At 31.5% G+C, this 23,096-nt stretch overlaps 2 protein-coding genes across 5 annotated transcripts in view; both read right to left on the bottom strand.

The window, feature by feature from the left end:
• LOC136983903 (syntaxin-1A-like) overlaps positions 1–11,803 on the bottom strand; it is a 48,060-nt gene extending 36,257 nt beyond the window's left edge. For all 4 annotated transcript variants that reach the window (XM_067280789.1, XM_067280787.1, XM_067280791.1 and 1 more), the window contains exons 1-3: positions 11,697–11,803; positions 1,051–1,128; positions 846–945 (exon numbers count right to left, since the gene is read on the bottom strand). In XM_067280789.1, the coding sequence (XP_067136890.1) occupies positions 846–945; positions 1,051–1,128; positions 11,697–11,729 (211 nt within the window). In that variant the 5' untranslated portion in view covers positions 11,730–11,803. The remainder of the gene's footprint in view (positions 1–845; positions 946–1,050; positions 1,129–11,696) is intronic.
• Positions 11,804–14,702: 2,899 nt separating this feature from the next.
• LOC136983900 (piggyBac transposable element-derived protein 4-like) lies at positions 14,703–16,514 on the bottom strand. The gene has a single exon (XM_067280785.1). The coding sequence runs from the start codon at positions 16,512–16,514 to the stop codon at positions 14,703–14,705; it is 1,812 nt and encodes a 603-aa protein (XP_067136886.1).
• Between the last annotated feature and the right edge of the window lie 6,582 nt (positions 16,515–23,096).

Raw genomic sequence — 23,096 nt, 5'->3', positions numbered from 1 at the left:
ACACAAGATTTTATTTATGTGAAATTTAAAAAATAACAAGTTTGCTCATATCCTTATTTTTTGAAAATCAAAAATATTTTATTTCATTTCCATTTCTACTTTTGTTATTAGAACAACTAGCAATGAGACAACTTGGCATTATCTATAATCTTATCAAATAATTTCGTATTACAAAATTGCAGTTTATTTAAAAATGCAAATGCCTGAGTTTTTAAGAATATTCAAAACAAAATGGCAAATATAACTATATAGATTCTGAGAACAATGTATAACACAATACAGTAACTGTAGCATGTAAAGAATCTCGAATATCTAGGAGATATCTCGTGAGTAAATTTGAACAGCTATCACTGAGCAGAGCAATTCAATTTAATGCATATATATAGCATATACCTTTGTATACCATGATAAAATCCATTTCAAGGTGACATATTAACAAAAAATACTTCCGAAAAAGTGATAAGTGCAGTTTCTATGAGAAATTTTTGGTTAAAGAATTGAATTTATCAGATTCGACTAATATCAGAATGACATAAGACTGTCTGTCTGATTTTGAGAAGTGTTTTTTGGTAATATATTTGATTTGGATGTGAATGTAAGTTATTATGTTTGAGAATTCAATAAAGTAATTTTTCAGAATTTGTGAAAAATTTGGAAATAGTAGATTTGAGTTTTATAAATAAACCATCAAATCTGTCAGACTCGGTAGGTATTTCTGTTTTAAAATTTACGGATAAATAAACACTAAAGACTAATATATTTTACAATTTAAGAGAGTTTATCATTATGAAAAGCAGTTTAATACATTTAGTATCAATGGATTAAAATGAAAAAAAAAAAAATACCTTCATCTGCAAATGGATTAAATAATACAGAACGATATTCTAACTGAATGCTTTTTACTTTACTTTCAAATTCTTCAATTGCCGAATGTATTTGTTCAGCCTAAAATTTTGAATAAATAAAAATATTAATTAAATTATCATTATTTTTCATTATATAAATATAAATTGATTAAATTAAAATTTATTTAAAGAAAATATATCTTACTTTAGTTAAAAAATTTGTTATTAAAGATTCTTGTAATCCATCCACATTGTGTGAAGTTTGATCTTGTCGTTTAAGATACTGAAATTGTAAATAGTATCAGTTCAAAATTACATTAGCACAGTAAAACTTATTCTAATTAAAACTATTTTTTCTAATATAAATATTTTGAAATAATGATTTATTCTCGATTAACAATGAGTTCAAGTGACAAAATGACATGAAACAATATCAACTGGTTAATATAACATTAACAGAATACATTTATATTAATAATAAGACCTAATTACACTGGGGTGAGGCCAGGATTATAATGCCAAAGAAAAGGGATGCTCCAAGAACTCACAATGGCCAAAGAGGGAGATCTCATCATTAACGAAAGATGGGAGGAACTGGGACTTGACCCAAGGAGCAGGATGCTAATAGACTCCAAGAAGCCAGATAAAGAAATGCAAATGAATTTTGAATGAATGCAGAGTGTATAAAAAACTCTCTTAACCATTAAGATGTGTTAACATTACCATATCATTATATAAAGTTGTGCTTTGTATTGTGCAATGACTACAGTTTTGAAAAACTCTGCAATAAGTTAATTCAAAGACCAATTAATGATCATCATAAGTTATAACGGAGTTCAAAATTTAAAAGTTTGTAAGATTTAAAAATTAGTTATATAAATTGTTCCAATGTTTGAAAGCATAAATCCGTAATGTTCTGCGAGAAATTTTTTTTAATTTTGAAATTTTCAACCGGAAATTTGCTTTGGACTGTAGAATGTTATACTGGAAGTTCTGTTGATTTGGTTGTTCAATTTAATGAATTTAAGAAGGTATCTGATGATGAGCTGATCTGGCTTGAAAAGCATTTTATACAAGAAAACAGGACCTCTGTACATTTTAACTTATTAATGTTTCTCATTAATAAGTTAAAATGCTGGTTAAGATTTATAACAATTGCACCTTATCAGCCACATGTTGAGGCTGGTAGACATATTTAAGATCTCTTTTCATGATGTTTACCTGAAGATAACAAGAAAACGAAAATTCTAATTACAATAAGAAAAGTTTTATTTGTTTAGGGAAAAGCTAATTTTGATAAAACATTAAACGACTGACAGCAATATCTGTCATTACACCAAGATTCTACAGTACTGTTGTTAAATTGTTACTTTTTAATTTAAATATACTAAATCAATTATCGTTACTGAATTCAAACACTTAAAAGCTCAAAATCAAATTGAAAGTTCCAATTAATTAAAATAGCAATCTTACTGAAATTTAAATGTTTAATTAATAATGTTTCCACAAGTTCAGCTCATCTACCAAAATTCATTGAAAAAGAAGAGTAGTTAAATTTACATAAGCATTTGACGATTTGTGTCATTTCTCTAATTTAATACTTCCAATAATTTCTCTTATAACTTATATAAAATGGATGATTGCGGGAGTCTCGTTATTTGTTATTTTATATTACTTCCTGCCAATTGACATCAATTTATATCATCTGATATGATTGGCAAATGATTTCAAATGATATTTTTTTTTACTTAAAGAAAAAATGAATATAATACATCTAACTATAAATAATGATTTTACGAAAATATTCTACTATTTTTGTTCTACTGAAGAACATTGTATTCAATTCTTCTGAGTTTAAAGAAAATACAGTTGTAAATATTCGTTTTTCCGCATATATTTATGTACTGCTATATACATACATGCATACGTATGTGCAACAATTATAAGCATAATAATTCCTCCTTAATAATAATAATAAATCGTTCTACTTTTATAATGTGGAAGATTAACATGGATTAACATAATTACATATTAACATGGAATTATATGGATATTCTTCATAACAATTCCTGTTACTTAATATTAACTATTCACTATTACTTAAAATAATTATTTTTAAAAAATGAAAAACACTAAAAACAATGTAAATGAGTCAAATAATAATATACTTTATTCATTTTAATAACAAGTTATCATGGTGACATGTTAAATGTGTAAATTTTTGAAAAGTAATACCCAAATTCTTGGGAGTTCTAGCATGGATTTGTTTCATGGTTCTAGTTTTTCAATAAATAAAATCTCGAGGTTTTATTTATTAAAAAACTAGATAAAAGTAACTTTTCTATTATGGCGATACGCCATATTACTGTATATATTTTAGATATAAGTTTAGTTTTAAGTTTTCTTTCTTCTTTGTTCTCCCCTTTTTTTTCTCGAATTTTTGACTAACATTCCTTTCCTGTGAGTGGGGTAACCCTTTCTAAGAACAACATTAACAATGGGAAGTGAAGGCCCTGAGGCTACTATAACAAATAAGAAGGTAAATTCTTGGGTCGGACTCTCGGTGAAGGCAGACGTGTGAAAGGTACGCTCCTGCTCGTCGTCTAGAAGGATAAAGGGAGACAAAGATGGCCTGCAAAAGAGAGAAAAGACCCGGTTAACGTGAGGAGAGAGAGACGAACATCCCTTGTATAAGGAGGATCATTGAAGACATCTAATTAAAGATCATTGGGAAACAGGATTTATAGTAGTTCCCCATCAGAAGAGCATCAAGACCAGACAAAAAACCCAGGTATTTTTTATAACCTCCTTTTCTATCATACTAAAACCTTTTTTGTTAAACCTTTCCTTCCTCTTTTAGTTTATAATTTAGTGTAAGTATTAGTTGTAAGATTACAACTTTGTCTTTTACTTATTTGTCGCAAACAGATTCCCTTGATTTGTATTTACTTGACCCCTTGCTCTGATTTTGGATATTTTGTAATGCTCAGAGTTGGAATCCACAAAGAATCCTGTGTATTACTAATCAAATAAAAAATAAATAATTGTCGTTATTTATTCGTGTACTGCCTTTCGTGGACTATTGTACATTTGCGTGACTCTCACACTATCCATATACTATACAAGAAACGAAGTCTCATTCCTTATAGGTATGATGGCTTTGGTTGCCCTAAAGTACTTGAGAAACATTTTATTATTAAAGTGAATTCCAATTAAGCAGATTATTATTTATTATATTTTTTAAAGAACTTAGCATTGTTTTGCATTAAGTAAAAAAAGTCATTCTGCAACTTTAAAAAAAATATTCTAATTCCAAATTCATATAAACGAATGTTCTTTTGGAGTTGTTCAGAATTAAAGACTGTTATATATACATATATCTTTATATTCACCTAATTTTGGAAATCTTAAATCATTTATAGAATATAAAAATATTTACTACATAATATTTTGAACATTCATTAATGCTCCAACATACCAAAAGTTACTTTATTGGAGTGAAACATAGTAACAAGTATTAGTTCCCAAGAGCTTTCAGACCCAAAATTCATGCATATTGTCTCAAATTTGCCCATGAATTTTACAATATTGAAATTTTTAACGTTTTTTTTTTGTGCCTTTAGTCAGGTTTACTTTAATGAAAACTGATGGTGCAATTTTTTTTCTTCCTTGTCCTAGCTTTCCTATCAACTGGGTGTCATCTTCATTGTTTTCAGACTTTAGTGTTTAAGAGTGTTATTGTGTTTTGCTTTTTATAGATTAATCTTTGTATTTAGTAAAATTTATTTAAACGTTTTTAGATGTTATTAAGCTTTAACTGTAGGTAAGCAATCATTTGTAAAAATGACGAATGAATTATGGTGGTATCTTGGTATCGAACTGTTCCGATTTGAACAATTCGGTATTCAAACGCAAATTCCAGAAAAAAGTCACTCGGTACTCACTCGACTGAACAAATGCTGCCTGCTAGATCAAATTTTTGATTAATAACATATTTTTATTTCAATCATCCATTAAAAATTTTCTACAATAAAAATAAAAAATATGGAAATGTTGCCGATATTTCTAATCAAGATCAACAAAGAAGCTCAGAAGATGACAATATTTTGTAAAAAAGAAAACACCTTATTTAACTGATATTAATATTAATGCATAATACAGTACTTGTGATTGTTAGTTAATTATTGAATGAAAAATTGGAAATAAATTATTGATAACTTTAATAAATATATTTCTCTTAGTAAAGAAAAAGAATAGTACAGTAATACTCCAAGTTACGTATGTAATGTGGACCATAGACTTTTACATAACTCAAACTATATGCAAGTCGAATTTGAAAATTGCTTAAGCGTAACTACGTAATTAATAACTCAATACTTTGTTTATTATTATATGTGTACTGTATATATATTATTTATTATTTTTTTGTATAAAAGAATTGTTTACAAGGAAGAGTGCCTGGTATTCTTGCATATGTGCTTACAATTAGACCGAAAAGTAAAGGATTAGCAGAGCAATAAAGTAATAAATCGGTACAGTGCGAAAGAAAGAAAGGAAAAGAGAGAAAGAAAATGAATGAATGAATGAATGCTTGAAATAAAATAATTCTTTGTAAAATTACATGTTACTCTACTCAGACTTTTTTCCAATTTTTGAGATTTACATTTTATGTAACTGCAAATTTACATAAGTCGCATGTTACATAACTCAGGGTATTACTGTACACTTTTGTTAACTTTTGAAACCTAACCCTATGTTTTGCACTAGTTTTTTGTTTTGTATAGCATGGGTTCACATAACTTGACACTTTTTTGGAACATAACTACCACGTTACATGAATGATACCTGTATATACGAGGCATGTTTTTAAAGTAAGTACCGTTTTAATATAACGCCGCTGGAGCGCTGCAGTCGGCACTTAGTGCATGCGCGCTGTGTACCTACATCTGTTGGGAAGCCACAAATGCCATTACAGAGCCAGTCGACTGTGTTTACTGTTGTTTGCGTATTATTGAAATGCTGCCGCTCATTGAGAATCCTGCCGACTGCGAAGTGCGTGCCGTTATTCATTTTCTCAGTGCTAAAGGCTCAAAAGTGACTGAAATTCATCGCCAAATCAGTGAAGTTTATGGTGAAAGCGTTATGAGTGATGGAATGGTACGAAAATGGGTTAGGACCTTTAGTAATGGCCGCACAAACATTCATGATGAGGAACGAAGTGGGCGACCTTCAGTCATTATCGACGATTTGATTGAAAAAGTGGACTGTCTACAGTCCACTTTTTCAATCGTGAATCGTCTGTTCTCTTTCACTCTAGTGAAAGAGAACAGACGTGGTTATGGCGCTGCCCTGCCAGATGTCTGTTCTCTTTCACTCTAGTGAAAGAGAACAGACATCTGGCAGGGCAGCGCCATAACAATCACGACCAAGTCAAAACAACAGTTCTGCAGTGGTTGTCTCATCAGGCGGCAACATTCTTTGAGGATGGAATACAAAAGCTGGTCCCACAATATGATAAGTGTCTCAATATTAATGGGAATTATGTAGAAAAGTAGTGTAAAACATGGGCTTTCACATAAATAAAAGTTTTGTTAAAAATGTTTGCTTGTTTTTTTTATATTTCAAAACGTTACTTACTTTAAAAACACGCCTCGTATATATATAAACAATTAATTTTTTGATAAATTATACCAAAAATTTATAATTAAGAGAATTTCCTCTTAACTGATCACAGTAAATAATTATATACATTATTACAATCCAATTAAAGAACAAATGTCTATCAGCATTAAATGATTTTTATTACTTATTACATCATCACAAGCACTTTCAATGTTTTGTGTGTCATCTTCAGGTGAAGAAAAGAACAAAATTTAGGAACATTAGAATAAAATTTAATACAATATAAATACAAAATTTTTGAAAAGTGCAAAGTTATATTAAAAACAAACTTAGGCATGAGAATAGCATGTCCACAGAAAGATGTTAGCTCTAAAAACAAATACACTGGTAGCAGATATATTGAAAAAAAAATGGAAATACATTTTACAAGACAATATCAACAGCAAATAAACATGTATTATACCTAACGATGTTAATGAACTTATAATTATAGTCATGGTGACATGTTGTAAGTCCAAATTTTTGAAGAGTAATACCCAAACTTTTAGGAGTTCCAACATGAATTTATTATAGGGTCTGTTTTTCAATAAATAAAACTTACAAGATGAAAGTAATATTTTTGTTAACACAATGTACAAGAAGTAGAATCTCATTCCATATAGGCACACAATTTTGTTCCATTATACTTCTAGAAAGTTCTGTAAAGCACTTATTATTAGAGATCATTCTGATGTTCTTATCATGGCTCTAATGTAAAAAAGTATGCGCCATTATTCAACTGTCGTAACAAAACCAAATAAACATTTGATTTTTCTAGCATGAATACATCTCTGTTGTTGCAGAGGAGTCTACATAAGTTATTTGAGGTTTAATTGAGAAAATAGTCCACATTTTCTAAATTTTTGGCAATGGGTAATGAGATGGTCCTTAGGTATGGAATGGATGGTGTTATAAATGTAAGCTCCTCTTTCTTTGTAATTAATGCTGCAGGTGGGAATGCATACCCAGGTATGTATAAATTTTGCAGTCATGTATCCTGCTTTGAGGTTGCTGTTGCGGTAACCTGTAATTTCTTGCATATTAAATATTGTGAAAATGGAAGTGAATAAGTGAAGTGATGAAAGTGATTGGAACAATTTGGCAGGTATTATGTAAGGGCATAAATTGAATTTATGATACACACCATAGCTAATGCCTATGGGAGTTCTCTAAATTAGTAGAACCAGAAATTAATCTTGTTGCTTTTTTCACTTTCTGTGGTAAAACTAATAGAAGAGTATACTGATGAAAAAAGCTGTACAAATTGTGACAATTTGTCAGTTGTTCCATCCTATGCTAAAAGAATATCACCTATGTACAGTACCTGGTGTATAGCAACAGAAAATAGGTTATGAGATGGTCTGAGAAAATACTAAATTCAATATTTCTAATGAAAGTGGTTAACTCAAGGGTATACCTTGTTTCTGAAGATAGACATGGTTATTAAAATAAAACTAATTATGTTCTGTTATTAATAATAGGTCATTGTATATTTTGAAAATTTGTTGCTAAGAAAATTCCTTTTTCGACAAAAGGACATTAGCTAGCATTAATAAAAATCATTTAACACTGATAGATGGTAGTTATCTTGTTCTTTAATTAGATAATATTTTGGTGTGATGAATCTAGTCATTACTTTTAAAAATTATTATAAAATCATCTGAAGCAATTCAGATAGAATTTCATATCATGGTAATTGCTTATTACCCAGTGGCGTAGCGAACATAACTGGCACCTGGGGCACGACACTTTATTGGCGTCCCCCTCTCCCCTCCAGAAACACATATAGTTTGTCTTGGAGACCATTTGGGTGCCCCTCTGCAAGTGGCGCCCGGTGCATGATACACTCTCTTGCACCCCCTTGCTACGCCACTGTTATTACTCCTGCTTTTATCTCTTGATATTATTTGAACAAAATTCTTTTCTGTGACAAAAATATGTAAATCAGAAGCAATGTGACATAGATTTTGCTTCACTTGCTATAGTATTCAAAGAAGAATTTTGTTTGAGTTTCATGAGTGAGAAAGTTTTTTGATATAGATATGTCTCTGCATTATTAATGATATATAAAACTAATTTCCATTTGAACAAACAGTGTTAATATTATTGATCTATTTATTTGAAATTTTCATAAAATCATTATCTGTTAACTATATAAATATTGTAATTTAAAATTGTTTTGAAAGTAATGAAAATCAGATATGTTTTGTATTTAAATAAAAAGTATAATTGACAGAAACATTCTAAAATTTTATTAGTACTGGATCACATTGGTACATAGCAAATTAGAATGGTACCACTGGTTTGTTTTCCAAAAGAAACAAATTTTGACCACAGCTTTATCAATATATCATATCTGAACCTATTAAAGGTTTCCCAGAAAGATTAATGGTCATAAAATGGTGAATATTTTCAATTAGCAAGGCATTTCCCAATGTTTTCTTTGTTATAGTAATTATAAGGACATTCTGAACTTCTATAAAACTAACTAAAATGATTTTCAAAATTTTCCTTACTTAATTGTATCTGGAATATGTTGGTTGAGAATCTCTTTGCTTTCTATTAATCCTCGTATCATTTTTCAACATGGTGTATCCAGGATTCTGAGAATATAAGTGCTGTTCAAGGCAGATTTGGAGGACCAAAGAACATGTCCTAAGTCTTTTCTCAAAGAAGTACTTGATATTCTTAATCTTACATAATTGAAGCCATGCAATATGCATTACTATATTTATGTTTATTTTTATTTTAAAGTAACAAATCTGATCAAGGGGTGCAGCACCATAAGCTCCTCTTTTGATATGCTCATTTTTGGAGATGGAAGATTTCAATAATTTTGGTAGATAATCTACATTTCTTCCTCCTCCTAACCAATAGACAGTAAAATATTCCTACATACGCTAACGGGTTCAATAAATTAAAAAAATGATACTAAACTGAAGATGACAGGGATTCCTTCATTGTTTTACAATCTACTATTTATGTTGTCCATAACAGTTTGTATTATCATAGCTCCTGGTAATCAAACTTATAGTTCTCAGTGAACAAAATGCTTCTATAAGCATCTGAATGTTTAACTGTAATAACATCTTACATCTTTTCCACATTTTCCATTATTTTGTTTTTATTATTTCCAGTGCTTTTACTTGGTTTGAAAAGAATATATTCTTTTCAGCATGAGCATTTAATATAAATTGTTATTAGTAGTGACTAATAATAAATAATTCAGGACACTTAGGCACAAATTTATATCAACAATTATAAAAATCATGTAAGTTAACTATTTATATGAATTTTAGTGCCTAGATGTCCTAGTTCTAACAATGACACACTAAATATATAATACTTTTTAACAAAAACTGTCTTAGGATATCAACCATAAGACAGTTTTTATTAAAAAATATGGGAACTAATGTTGAAGTTATTTATTTTGATTAATTCACACAATAATCAATAATTTCTCATTACAACAGAACCATAGTGGTTACTATGCTTCTACTACCAGTGGCATAGCGAGGGGAGCAAGGGGGTGTATCATGCCCCGGGTGCCATTCACAGAGGGGCGCCCAAATGGTCTCCAAGACAAACTATGTGTTTCTGGAGAAGGAGGGGGCACCAATAAAGTGTCGCGCTCCGGGCGCCAGTTGTGTTTGCTACACCACTGTCTACTACCTTCCTACCATAAGATTTGCAGAATATTTGGTAATAATTGTGGATTATTATTTATGTGAACTGACACATGGAGACAAAAAAAAATACTTAATTGTAAATGAATTATATAAAATAATATTTTGCACATTTTTCAACTGGTTCAACCAAACTGGCTGAATGACACCATTGCTATAGTGGTGACAAACTCTTATGCATGAGATTATATCATGGTTCTCTAAGTTAGAGAATATCTCAACAAATTCAGTGGATACTAGATTGGATATAATCTGACATAATTGGACATGGGAAACCAGACCATATCTAAATGACATATCAAGTTGCTTTGAAGTCTTGTGAAAAAGTAAATTTATCAACTCTGCCTTACAACAATTGAAGACCTAAAAGGCAGTTATCAGAAAACTGTTTTAATGACTTCCAACCATTAGTATTGATGATGATTATGGTCAGAAAAATATAAGAAAAATTAAAGTTCATATAGAGAATAGAAAGAATACAGGAAACTTCTGACTAATAAGCATAGATACTTTGTGATCACTATTTTTTTTAATTACTATTTGAATTTAGTGCATTTATATAATTACCTGAAAACAAATTGTTTGGAGACTTTATAGACTTTGTATATTGTAGAAAATTATTAATTTACTAAATATATATAATATACAAAATGTAATATTCTTCCTAAAGAGCATTTGGATATATATACAATCAACGAAACCTGATAATATAAGCAAATACACTCACTATCCATTCATTTACGGCTGTAGTGAGTGTATTTGTATATATATATATATATATACACGTAATAGATTACATCTCTACTAATTAAGTTCAAGAAATATCTTTGGAGAAGAATATCTTGCTAAGAGTTATTCCTAGACCAATCATTTATTGGTTTGCTTAGAGATTGCTACTACCCAAGCAGGATATCAGAGATAAAACCTTACACTTTTAAACTACTTCTACGTAAACATAAATAAATTAATTAATTCATTGTTTTAAAATAACTTATAATTTATTTGAACAAAGTGTTTTCTACAATAACTTTTATTTATTTACTATTTTCATTGAAAGATTTGTAAACATTTCTGTTTTTATTATAGTGAACAAAGCACATTTACATAAAGCATGTTTATGAATTGCAAAAATCAATAAAATTATATTTAAATAATTGAAATTAAATGTGTTATCGAAAAATGTTAATATGTTACCCTAGGTGCCAAGATGGCGGATCGTCTCTGATTCCTGCAAGGAAACTGTGGGACGCACGTTCTAACCTAACCTAACTTAACCTATTCTAATAATTTGGTTGCTAATAATTATGGTAATTTATTAGGTTAGGTTAGGTTGGAACGTGCATCCTACAGTTTCCTTGCTGGAATCAGAGACGATCCACCATCTTGGCACCTACGGTAACATTAACCTCAAAAAATTAATATAAATTAATCTACAGTGAAATAAATATAAAAACTCAATTAAAAAAATAAAACAAACAAAATAATAATAACAATAATAATTCACCTCTTGTAGTTTTGGCATCAAATCTTTCACCATTTTTTAAAATGAATTAAAAACTTAAAATCAAAAAATACCTAAAAAAACAAGGAACTAAAAGAATAAAAAAATATGTTTTTATTCTTCACCAGTATTATGTCATCCTTTGCACATTTCTGAATTAAATGTAAATATTTACTTCTAAAACGAAGTATTCAAATTACAATTTATGTCCCTTTAAACGTTGTTTACAATTTTCACAATGTGCCAAGATGGACTCATCAATTTCAACGCTTTACGTCATTAAGCCACGCCCAAATAACGGAAACAATATTATTACAAGACCTAAATTATATTCTAATTAATTATCTCTTTGGGTTGAAATTAATGAAATATTTCGAATTTTTGATAAATAAGTCTTTTGTTTCCGTATTTTTGTTTTGCTAAACATTTTATTAAAATGCATCGTACCGGCCGACAACACCAATCGGTGGGTGCTATTTAGTCACGTGATACTATTTCTTGCTTATTATTGGATAATTCAAATTTTGTTTAAACGTATATATTTACCAAATTGGCTTCGATCCAGAATGCTTATGTAATTTATAATTCGAAAATAGAGTAATAATAATAATACTTTTATGGCAAATAGTATATATTTATGAGTAAATTTTACCGCGGCCGGATGGCTGAGCGGTCAAGGTTAGCAGCCTACCGCCCTGGGGGACCCGGGATCGAATCCGGACGGGTCGAGAAATCTCCAGGAATTTTTCGGGGGTGGTCCGTCCGGATATGTCGGTCCCCGTCCCTCACCACCCGGCCGCCTCATTGTGGGCCTGACCGAACCCATAATGGACTTGCTATAAGAGGCCCTCTTAGTGCCCACTGGGCGGAAAAAGTTACAAAAAAAAAAAAAGAGTAAATTTTACTTAAATGTGTTAAAATGTCTTCATATTTTAAGCATAAATTTGAAAATTTATGTAGAAAAATATGGTAAATATGATTTCAGCTTAATTCTTAAATAATCTAAGAGCATATAAATTAGCGTTTTACTTTTTTTCTCCTTCCTGCTTGTGTGCAGTAAAAAAGTATTTTTCTGCAGAAATCCCATTATGGATTTCGGCAGGTCTACATTCGAACGACCCAGTAGTGAGACGTGGGTCCCGGCATATTCCTAAAAAATTCCTGCGATTTTTCGACTTGTCTGGATTTAATTCCTGATCCCCAGCGCGATAGATTGTTACCTTAACCACTCTGCCATCCGCGTATCAACTGCATTGTTTTCGAATGAAATATTTCAATGTGTTTATTTCCTCCCTATGTGTGCTAAGAAGCCCTTTTTCCAGTGGCGTGCCGTCATTGGAAGCGATGGAAGCGCCGATTCCACCTTCCAATGACCTTCCCTTGTATTTTATAAAATATAAATTTTCATATTTTAACGTACTTTGAATTAACCCTTCGTCACGCGCGCGCTCAGTCAAATCGAAATCACGCGCGCTCGGTCAATTCGGCACCAATTTAAAAAATTAATTAATAAAAATTTAACATCGGAAAACGGGTATTTTTACTTTAATCCAGTTTACTAATATGTTTGTAATCGAATTCAGTCAAAAAAGTTTTAATTTCATCATAATTTATTGATGATTTTAATTTTTTAATATTAGAAGGTAATTAGCATAAATTACAAAGTGTCGTGTTTCATCTTCGCTCCTGTTCAAGTTTATTGCTCTAGGCACGCGCCGATGTTTGTTTTTAGTTCTACTGGTGATTAGGCTTTTATTTCAACCTCGTCCGTTTTGGTTACAGAAGATGGGGAGACGGGCGTCACGTGATCGCTTACCTCACATTTTACCACAGAAATTACCTTACCTTGAAAGTTTTATTTTTTTTCTCAATTTTAATTATTATTAACTATCTTTTTTTGATGGATTCTCATACTTATATGTGTTATGAAGTTGTAGATATTTTTTTTATTAAGTTTTACAAATTTATGTTTTTTTCTTCGATTTTTATATATAAAATATACGAAAATTCAGATATTTATTAAAATTTATCAGAAATGCTAAACTATAAGTACAGTGTGTTTTACAATACTATTACGAACAGATATCGTCAATTATTTTATAAACATATTTATAATTTTAATTTTTATAAATTATTTAAATTGATGCAACGCGAAGCGCTCAGAATCAATTAATTACTGTCGCGCGTTATTAAAGATGGCGATGGGACTCGATTCAATTACTTCTTCATTTCAGATGTTAATTAAAAAGTGTTATTTTCATATAATATTAAATAGTGTATGTTTATTATAATTAATAAATCTATATAGGAATAATATATATTAATTACTGAGTGTATTTAAAAAATAAAAAAAACGGAACAAAAATATAATAGAAAAAAATGTTTATACTATACCAAAATGTTTTTTACATCTATTCTATTAGATCTATAATAATCCTGACGATGGTGGACTTCACGCCGATCTCTGAATAAGCAAGAGACGAGAAAATTGACATCCAGGCGACACTTAACGCCTAGATGTCAATTATCTCGTCTCTTGCTTACATCTATTCTACTTTCAATACAAGAGTTATATAAATAATAATTAAGATAAACAGCATAAATTGGTAATACAGATAAAATTATATTATATATTATTTATTTATACATTTAAATATTCATTTCTATTATTCGTTTATACATTTTACATTATACAATGCTAAAATTTTATGTACATCTTGTATTGCAAGAATTATAATTAACGTATGCAAAAAAAGTTAATTTTTTATTTTCTGGGTTAGGCATAAGGGGTTGCTTTCAGTGACTTGCAAACAGGATTTTTTAGATGCAGTATTCAACAAATAAACAATTTTTATTGATATATATATCTATAAATATCGTTCATTTGTTGGACAATATTCAAAAGGTCCTGTTTGCAAGTCACTGAAAGCAACCCCTTATGCCTAACCCAGAAAATAAAAGAAATACAGAAAAATAGGTAATATAAAAAATGAATACGTTCATATAGTATTAACTTTCTAATTCTATTGTTCTTTCTGAACTTTCTATACATGACTTACATAAATTATGTGAGTGCTCACCACAAATGTATTTATTACATCGAAAACATTTATTTGTCGTCTTTCTGCCTTTTTTATAACCGCAATCAGAACAGGATGATCGCTTCCGTGATGTTGATGCTGCAGATGTGGATGCCGCAGATGTGGATGCTACTGATGTTGATGCCGGTGATGTCCCTGTTGATGCTGTTGTTGATTCTGATTCCGATTCTGATGTTTCATGTTGCAATTTAGAGAATTGAAGGGCTGCCGTTCTAATGTTTCTGGGTAAATTTTCTTTTTGTGCACGTAATTTTAATTGCGGAGTCATTAGTTCGATCGATAGCAGTTTCATGAAGTGTCTTCTGCGTTGATTTTGTGGAAGTTTATTATTCAGATAATAAATGACATGAGAATTTACGGCCGAAATATTTAGCAAACTATAAAAAATAACAAGGGGCCAGCGTCGGCAGTATCTTGCGCAATTATAACGTGACGCCAGTTTATCAACAACGTCGACGCCTCCCTTTGTAAGATTGTAAAACGTTACGATTTCGGGTTTGTTTTTTTCCTCGGTTGAAGAATCAATGCTATTGTTGTGGTGTAAAGTTGATAGTAAGAGAGTTACTTTATTTCTTTTGGGAGAATATGAAACTAAAGTACACTTTTTTTGGAATCCAAACATGCTACTGAATACAGTTCTGTTTCTCGAAGTAATGAACTCTGGCGGTATTTCTCTTTTATTTTTTTTTAAAGTACCGACTGACGTCAGCTTTATGTCTAATAATTTTAATGCAAGTTCGTAACTCGTAAACCAATTATCAAATGTTATATTCCTTCCAGAGCCTGCTACGGGTTTACATAATCTTAACACAACATCTTTAGGAGAATTACTTGTGAAATATTGGCCCTGCGGTTGCATTCCCGCATATACTTCTAAGTTGCTACTATAAAAAGTCCTTGAATCTGTCAAGGCAAAAATTTTTATCCCATATTTTGACGGCTTGCTTGGAATATATTGCCGGAATTGGCATCTGCCCTTAAATGCCTCCAACATCTCGTCTATAGTTAAATATTCCGATGGGTAATAATTCTTTTGGCAATTAGTAACAAATTTCTCAAAAAAATCTCGCACCGCAGCGAGTTTGTCAGTATTACGACGATCATTTCTAGTAGCTTTATCGTCAAATCTTAACGCTCTTATTAGAAAACTAAATCTTTTCTCTGACATCACAGGTTTTATAATTTCTATTCCGAAACCATCGGAGGTCCAAATATCTCGCAAATTTACTGTATTTAATTTCATCACCGCACATGCAAACAATATTCCTATAAAAGCTTTTATTTCACAAATATTTGTTGAGATGGCATCACGCTCGCGGCTAAATTTTTCTTTTATTCTCTCTATATACTTATTTGTATTTTCGACAATATGATTTAATATATCGTCATCAAAAAATAACTTCCAGCATTCCGAAGGTGTTTTGACGAACTTTGCTCTTCCATTTGGGCCAGGCAAATGAGTTATAATATTTTCTTTCTCTCTCCTCTGAGTTTGAAGGGGCATTTCCTTATTCCACCTAGTTACACGGTCTTTACCCATAAAAAATGAACCAGAAGTACTAACCTCGTCTAGGTCTGAACAAGATTGTTCAGATTCAGAGTCCGATTTTCGCTGCTCCAAAATATCATCCTCTTCCTCCGAAGAAAAAACATCATCATCATCTTCAATCATCTCTGTTATCTCCGAAGATGAAAGCAAGTAAAAATTACTTTTATCCATAGCGCTGTTTTAACACAATCGTAAAAAAGAAGAACTATACTCGAAACCAAAAACAGCAACAAAAACAATGACGAGCTAATGCGAAAAAACTGCACTTATATAGTATCAGAGTAAAAAGTCACGTGACAGAGAAGGGAGAGGACTAAAATTTACCAAATATGGAAATATGTGAATAGGGTTCCTTATTTGGTAAATTTTTTGTAAGCTCCCTTTTCTGTCACGTGACTCAATAATTACTGCCCTAGACCAAGCCTAACCTTGTTTGGGAATCGAAGTTTTAATTTAAAAAAATACAATTTGACAGGAGATTGATTTATTTTATTTATTTGTAGTTTGGTATCATCTTACGAAGTTTTATGACAGTAGTTCCAATAAAATTTTTATTTATTTAAGTAATTATAATTATTATTTTACCTATCATTCAGTGTTTTTACGGCAAAAATTGAAAATTTTAAAACATTCCATTTCTGGATTCATCTGAAGACAGGTACTAGAGTTATACCATTTATTTGAAAGTTTATTTACATTCTTAGAACAATAATACATATTTGAAAAGACGGCAAACAAAAAAAAAAAACCCTCATAAAACCCATATGATCTATAAGTATTAAACCAACAGCAATAAAAGAATATTCCAATTCATGAAAGACAAAATATAGGGGAAAAAATGTATTTTATAAAACTTAACATTTTCGATGCTACATTTTTATGTGCATAGTTCATATGTATTTTACAAGCGATTTTTTATATCGTCTATTGAAATGTGTACTATTGTACATGTGAGATTCCAGACAGGGTCCAAATACCTCGCAAAACGTAAGAGAAATAGAAAAATTTCTCTAGAAAAAGGACTGTGTAACATCAATATGTCGTGAAGGTACGAAATAAACAACGTAAGTCGCAGGTGTGACTTGATCATAGGTGTTAAATGTCAAATAGAAAGATTGAACTTCGACTTGGACGCTTGTATCAACGACAAAATTTATATAAAACGCAAAAACAGCATGGCCGGGGAGAAGAAAAAACAATCGCGTGATGGTCATAAAAATGTCATTACATCCTCGATTTCTCTACTATCTAACAGAATAAAATACTCGTTGGTGTAATAAAAAATGAAATTTTTATTATATTTTCTGTAATTTGATTTGTAAATGCAAAAATTAAACTTAAAAAACATCAACTCACTATAAATAATTTTATTTATTGACATCAGATTTATTAAATTTCACGAAATTGTATTATTTTTAACCTCAGAGTAGTAAAGCTTGTTTTTTCTAGCAAAAATAATAGACTCGCTAGTCCTCAACTGTCAAAAAGAAGAAACTACTAATCGCTTTATTACTTTGTTTTCAAAAACTCCCCTTTCTATCAGCTGATAGTAAAATGGCTAACAAATTGTTTACTTTCACTTAGAAAAATGTGATGATGTCATAAAACTTTATAAAAACATTTAAAAATACCAATGGAAAAATTTAAATTATTTCTGATCAAATTTCAGTTTATTAGAAGTAATTCACTTTAAAATAACGCCATTATAAACAAAGAAGCGCGCGCGCGCGCCACCGCTGCGGCTATTTTTAGTAACAACAACTGGCGGGAAATTTGAAAATTGAAATCCGAGATAACGCGCGCCATAGTGCCGATTTGGCACCAATAATTAATTAAAAATAACGGAACGCTTTAAGCAAAAAATGAATAGCGCATCATAAAATTGAAGAAAAATTAGACAGGTAATAATTTTTTCAGATTTTTCGGACAATTAGAATTTTTACACGAACTAATTAAAAATCGATTGGTGCCGAATCGGCACTAGGCGCGTGACGAAGGGTTAATTAAAATTAATATTTTATTATAACTGCATTATGTATCTTTTACAAATTTCTATACTACATGTGAAAAAAAAAACGATAAGATTGCTATTGTATATTCGAATAATTCGGTGGCGGAAGGAATGTCAAAACTGGGTCAGTTTCTAATCAGCCAGATTATATAGGCATTAGCACATGCGGTTTACAGAGCACCAACCTCACCCGGTTTAGCTGGTAGAAGCGACACACGCGTACGGAGTCCAACTTTATAACCCGGACCGGTTCTGAGCTGTTAGCCGCCTGCCTGTCAACTTCCAAGCAGCCAGATTATAGGCATTGGCGCATGCGCTTTACAGAGCACCAACGTCACGGTTTAGCTGGTAGAAGCGACACACGCGTAAAGAGTACGCGACTTTATATCCCGGAGCGGTTGTGGGCTGTTAGCCGCCTGCTAGATATTCGGCCACCCTCGCCCGATTATGTGAATCATAAGCAGACTAGATCAACGGCGGGCAACCCGCGGGCCAGCTACGGCTGGCGAAGAGTTTCTATCCGGCCCGCGAGATCTTTAATAGATTATTAAATTGGAAAAATAACTATTAATTAATTATTTTTCCAATTCTTTGTAATTTTCGAAAACGATAAGAGAAATAAATGTAGTAATTAACTTTTTATTTATTTATTTCATATTTGCAGACTAAAAAAATTACGAGTCACAAGAAGGCGTCAATTAACTACTACGGCGCGGAAAAAAAACGTAAAATTTATTCTGGCCCATGTTATAAAAAGGGTTGCCCACTCTAGACTAGATTTATAACAACCCAACCGATAGGAGTTTACTGGCACGGTTTTATGATAGTTCTGTATAGTTGACAGGAGTTTTAAAAAACTCCATTAAAATATTTGATATATTTATTCTGCGTTTATTCCGCTCTCCCATCTTATATTACTTACGGATTTCGATGTTAAACCGGTGATATTACGATTTAGTATGTCCCATCTGTAAGGGGATGCAGAAAAAACGTGTACAATTCTAGTACAGTGTTAAAAATTAACTGTTACTTTGGCTGCATCATTTACAACCAAATTTAATGAATGAGACGTACAGTACATACAATGGTACAAAAAAAAAAGCTTTAGAATTTATTTTCCTTAAATTTACGATTTATATATCCATTGTCATAAAAATTTGTCTTTCCACTGTTTTCCCAAGACTACAGATATTCAGGTACAGAGTAACTGGTTTCGACTTATTTCTACTTAAGAAGTGACTAAATAATTAAGAGATTAGGGAATGGGGACATAAATAAAAACCTGTTGAAAGAGCCAGAATTTTACTTCAACAAAAGCTTAACAGAACCAATCACTCGCTCAGTACAGTGGAAAACTGATTTCCGTGTACACCTGGTATTAAAACGAATTAGTTTGTATTGTTTTTTTTTTTTTTAACTCTTTCCGCCCTGTGGGCACCAAGAGGGCCTCTTTTAGTAGGCCCATTATGGGTTCGGCCAGGCCACAATGGGGCGACCGGGTGGTGAGGGACGGGCCCGACATATCCGAACGGACCACCCCCGAAAAATTCCTGGGATTATTCGACCCGTTCGGATTCGATCCCGGGTCCCCCAGAGCGGTAGGCTGCCACCTTTACCGCTCGGCCATCCGGCCGTAAAACGAATTAGTTAGAAAACGAATGACTATTAAGTTTAACATAGTTAGATTTTTACAGCTACGGTGAGAAACGTTTAAAATTTACAACAGCCCTGTGGCGTCCTTTGAGATATACTAGTGATGCGACAAAAGAGACATTTGACATTGACCGGTATCGGCACCCTCGGGATTTGGTACACACACACTCACTACACACCTACCTGGACCGTCACTAGTTCCATCCATTAGCTACTCGTATCAAGATATTTGACTAAGTGGATTGTTTTAAGATTTAAAAAGTAAAGAATATTTTATGTTATTTTTATGTACGTTTCTTTACAAAGCTATATTTTAATTATAATTTTTTTTAAAAGTATATTAATACAATCGAACAATACATTGTACCAGGTATGTATATCCACCGCACATTTTATTTCACCGAGTAAGTTTTTATAAGTTATTTTTAATTTTAGCCCTTATATCGTGGCTAGCGATTCAGAATGTAATTGTGATATTAAAAATACATTTAGAGAAGTCTACAGTTTTTACTGGCTTATCGAACAAATGAATACGAATGGACCCTAGACCAGTGATTCTTAACAGGGGGGCCGCGGCCCCTGGGGGTCCATAAGTTTGCCGGGGGCCGCCAAATTATGCAAAATTTCCTTCAGAATATAATAAAAAGAAAATTGATGTATAATCCGAATATCGTATTGAAAAGTGAAATAAGAAAGATAAAGTTTTTCTATTTAGTTTTTATTTATTTATTTTGTATTTCTTCCTACATACAACTTTGTTAGTACAGAAGAAATAAATGTAAATATGCTACTTACACCGCAGTATTTACTTCTTTTATTCCAAAGCAATTTTAAGAAACTATTAATGCTTGGAATTTTAAAAATAATTAGGAAAAATAGTAGGCTTTGAAAATTTAAATATTTTTGCAAAAGATATGCAAAATCCTTACGACAAGTGGGCGTTTTAGTTTTAGTTTAGTTTTAGCATCGACATTGGATCGATTTATCGACATGTTTCTTATTTTATTTTCTGTTAAAAATTAATGAGTTTTCATGTTTAATTGTGAAGTTTGAATGTTATTTAAATAGATAATGAAATAATAAAGTTATGATTTACATTTATTATATAAAAATAAAGCAATAATAAAAAAATCAATTTATTATAGATAAATTATCAAATTATCAAATATAAATTATTATTAAAAAATGGGGGTCACAAAAAATTATGAAATATTTGGTGGGCCGCGAGTATAAAAAGGTTAAGAACCACTGCCCTAGACCATCACTGACGCGCAATTAACTGATTGCCCCTGGAAGTCGGCTTCTTACAGAAACACAGCTTCCCTGTCATCAAATGTCACGGCACGCCACTGGTCGGCAGTAGCCTCTGGGTCTTCCTTTCCTTTCCGATATAGTCCCATTTTGAAGTAGTGTCCCTGGGCCGCGAATGGCCAGTTCCCTCGACGACTCCGCGACTCCAGGACGATGCGGTCGACTTCCGTTGATGGAAAGATGTCGATCCGAGGTCAGGAGACGGAGACGAAGATGGGCACGAGACACACACACAACAATAGATCCGTCACTTGGAACTTTCGGGAGAAGAAGCCCTCGCGTCCTTGAATCCTCAGGTTTTATCTGTTTTCCTCCGATTCCGCTTTCCGATTGGTCTCTCCTCGTCACCTGGTGACAATTCGAAACCTTTCGGGGGCGCGGGAGAGGTCAAAATCGAAGTTTAATTCGATTCCCACTCGGAGATAGACGATCTACGTTTCCCCATTGTTCTATTGTTTAAAAGTTCGCGTCGTTTTCTTTAAGAAAAACTATTTCTAACTTCTATTTTTTTCCTGTAAAAAAAAATAAATTTTTCCTAAAAATAAATGATTTTTACGCGAATTTCAGTGCGGTTCGGACCTATCCAGAGCCTCACACTGTGGATGCTAATGCGCTTCCAACAGCGTGGAAATATATAATAGAAAAAAGAATGGCACTTAAAAACCCTTAAATCATTTCTTTCTACTTAGCTTTGTTTTCTATGTTTTATTTGTTTATTTATTTATTTAATATATACATTTCTTTCAATTTATTTTAAAGTTAAATTATTTTTTGAATTTTAAATATGTAAAATATTCGAAAACGGTACGTTCCATTTTGGAACGTTTATAATATTAAACTTGACGATGGCCTATATTAGATAGAGTGAAAACATTTGTATAAAAGAATTTTAAGCTCAGCAAAATTAGCTGTGGTGAAACTGAAGTGAATTGTTTGCTGAGAAAGAGCTGGATAGATGTGAAGTTATCAGTTTTAGTATTTCCTCTCCTTCTGTAAGACATCTTTTTCGATCAGCCACATATTCTAAAATGTCACAAAGTGTAATAATCATCGTGACTTAAACAACTACGAAATCAACTAGGATTAATGTCGGATACAAATGCGAATAAAACGTTTTGACTACAGAGAGAAAAGTTATTAAAAAGACAACACACAAGTAACTCTCGTACGTTGTCAAGCACGTTATACCCTTTGTGGCAGCCATTTTGGTCGACTCATACGCCACCTATATTTACTGGCACAAGCGATTAATATTCAATATGACGAAAGTTGAATGCATACAATAATAAAAACACCCTACACAACTATGTATTATTTTAGTACTGCATTAAAAAGATTTAAAAAGTTTATCGCTCCACTGGCTTACTCCATAATACCAAAATTCCACGCAATTGATGGCTTAGAAATCATAAGAGAGAAAATATTCTTTAAAAAGAAAAATATCTTTAACTGATAAATTAGAAATGGATAGGAAATCAAAAGTTAGAAAGGATTTTTTTAAATAAAACTGTTCCAATGTTAGAACAATGAAACTTAAATACATAAATAAATACTGTATAGTATATATTTCAATATCCAGTTTATTAGAAAAATTAAAATTACCCAAAATTTTATTATAGTTATGAATTTAATGTGAGACAACTTTCTTGCCGATTTTGTGTTATGTTTTGAAGTAAGTTTCTTGTTTTCCCATCTTGCAAAATGTGCAGTTTGCGTATGATGTAAAAATGTATGACTTTTGCTGTTATAGCGACTCTGCCGCGGCTGGATGGCCGAGC

Source organism: Centruroides vittatus, unplaced genomic scaffold (genome assembly GCF_030686945.1).
Source record: "Centruroides vittatus isolate TY-2023 unplaced genomic scaffold, ASM3068694v2 contig_891, whole genome shotgun sequence".
Classification (NCBI taxonomy): Eukaryota; Metazoa; Arthropoda; class Arachnida; order Scorpiones; family Buthidae; genus Centruroides; species Centruroides vittatus.
Note: the sequence above shows the minus strand (reverse complement) of the source record. Positions and strands in the feature narration are given on the sequence as shown.

Coding starts and splice junctions, on each gene's coding strand:
- LOC136983900 (XM_067280785.1), bottom strand. CDS start 16,514: ATGGATAAAAGTAATTTTTACTTGCTTTCATCTTCGGAGATAACAGAG.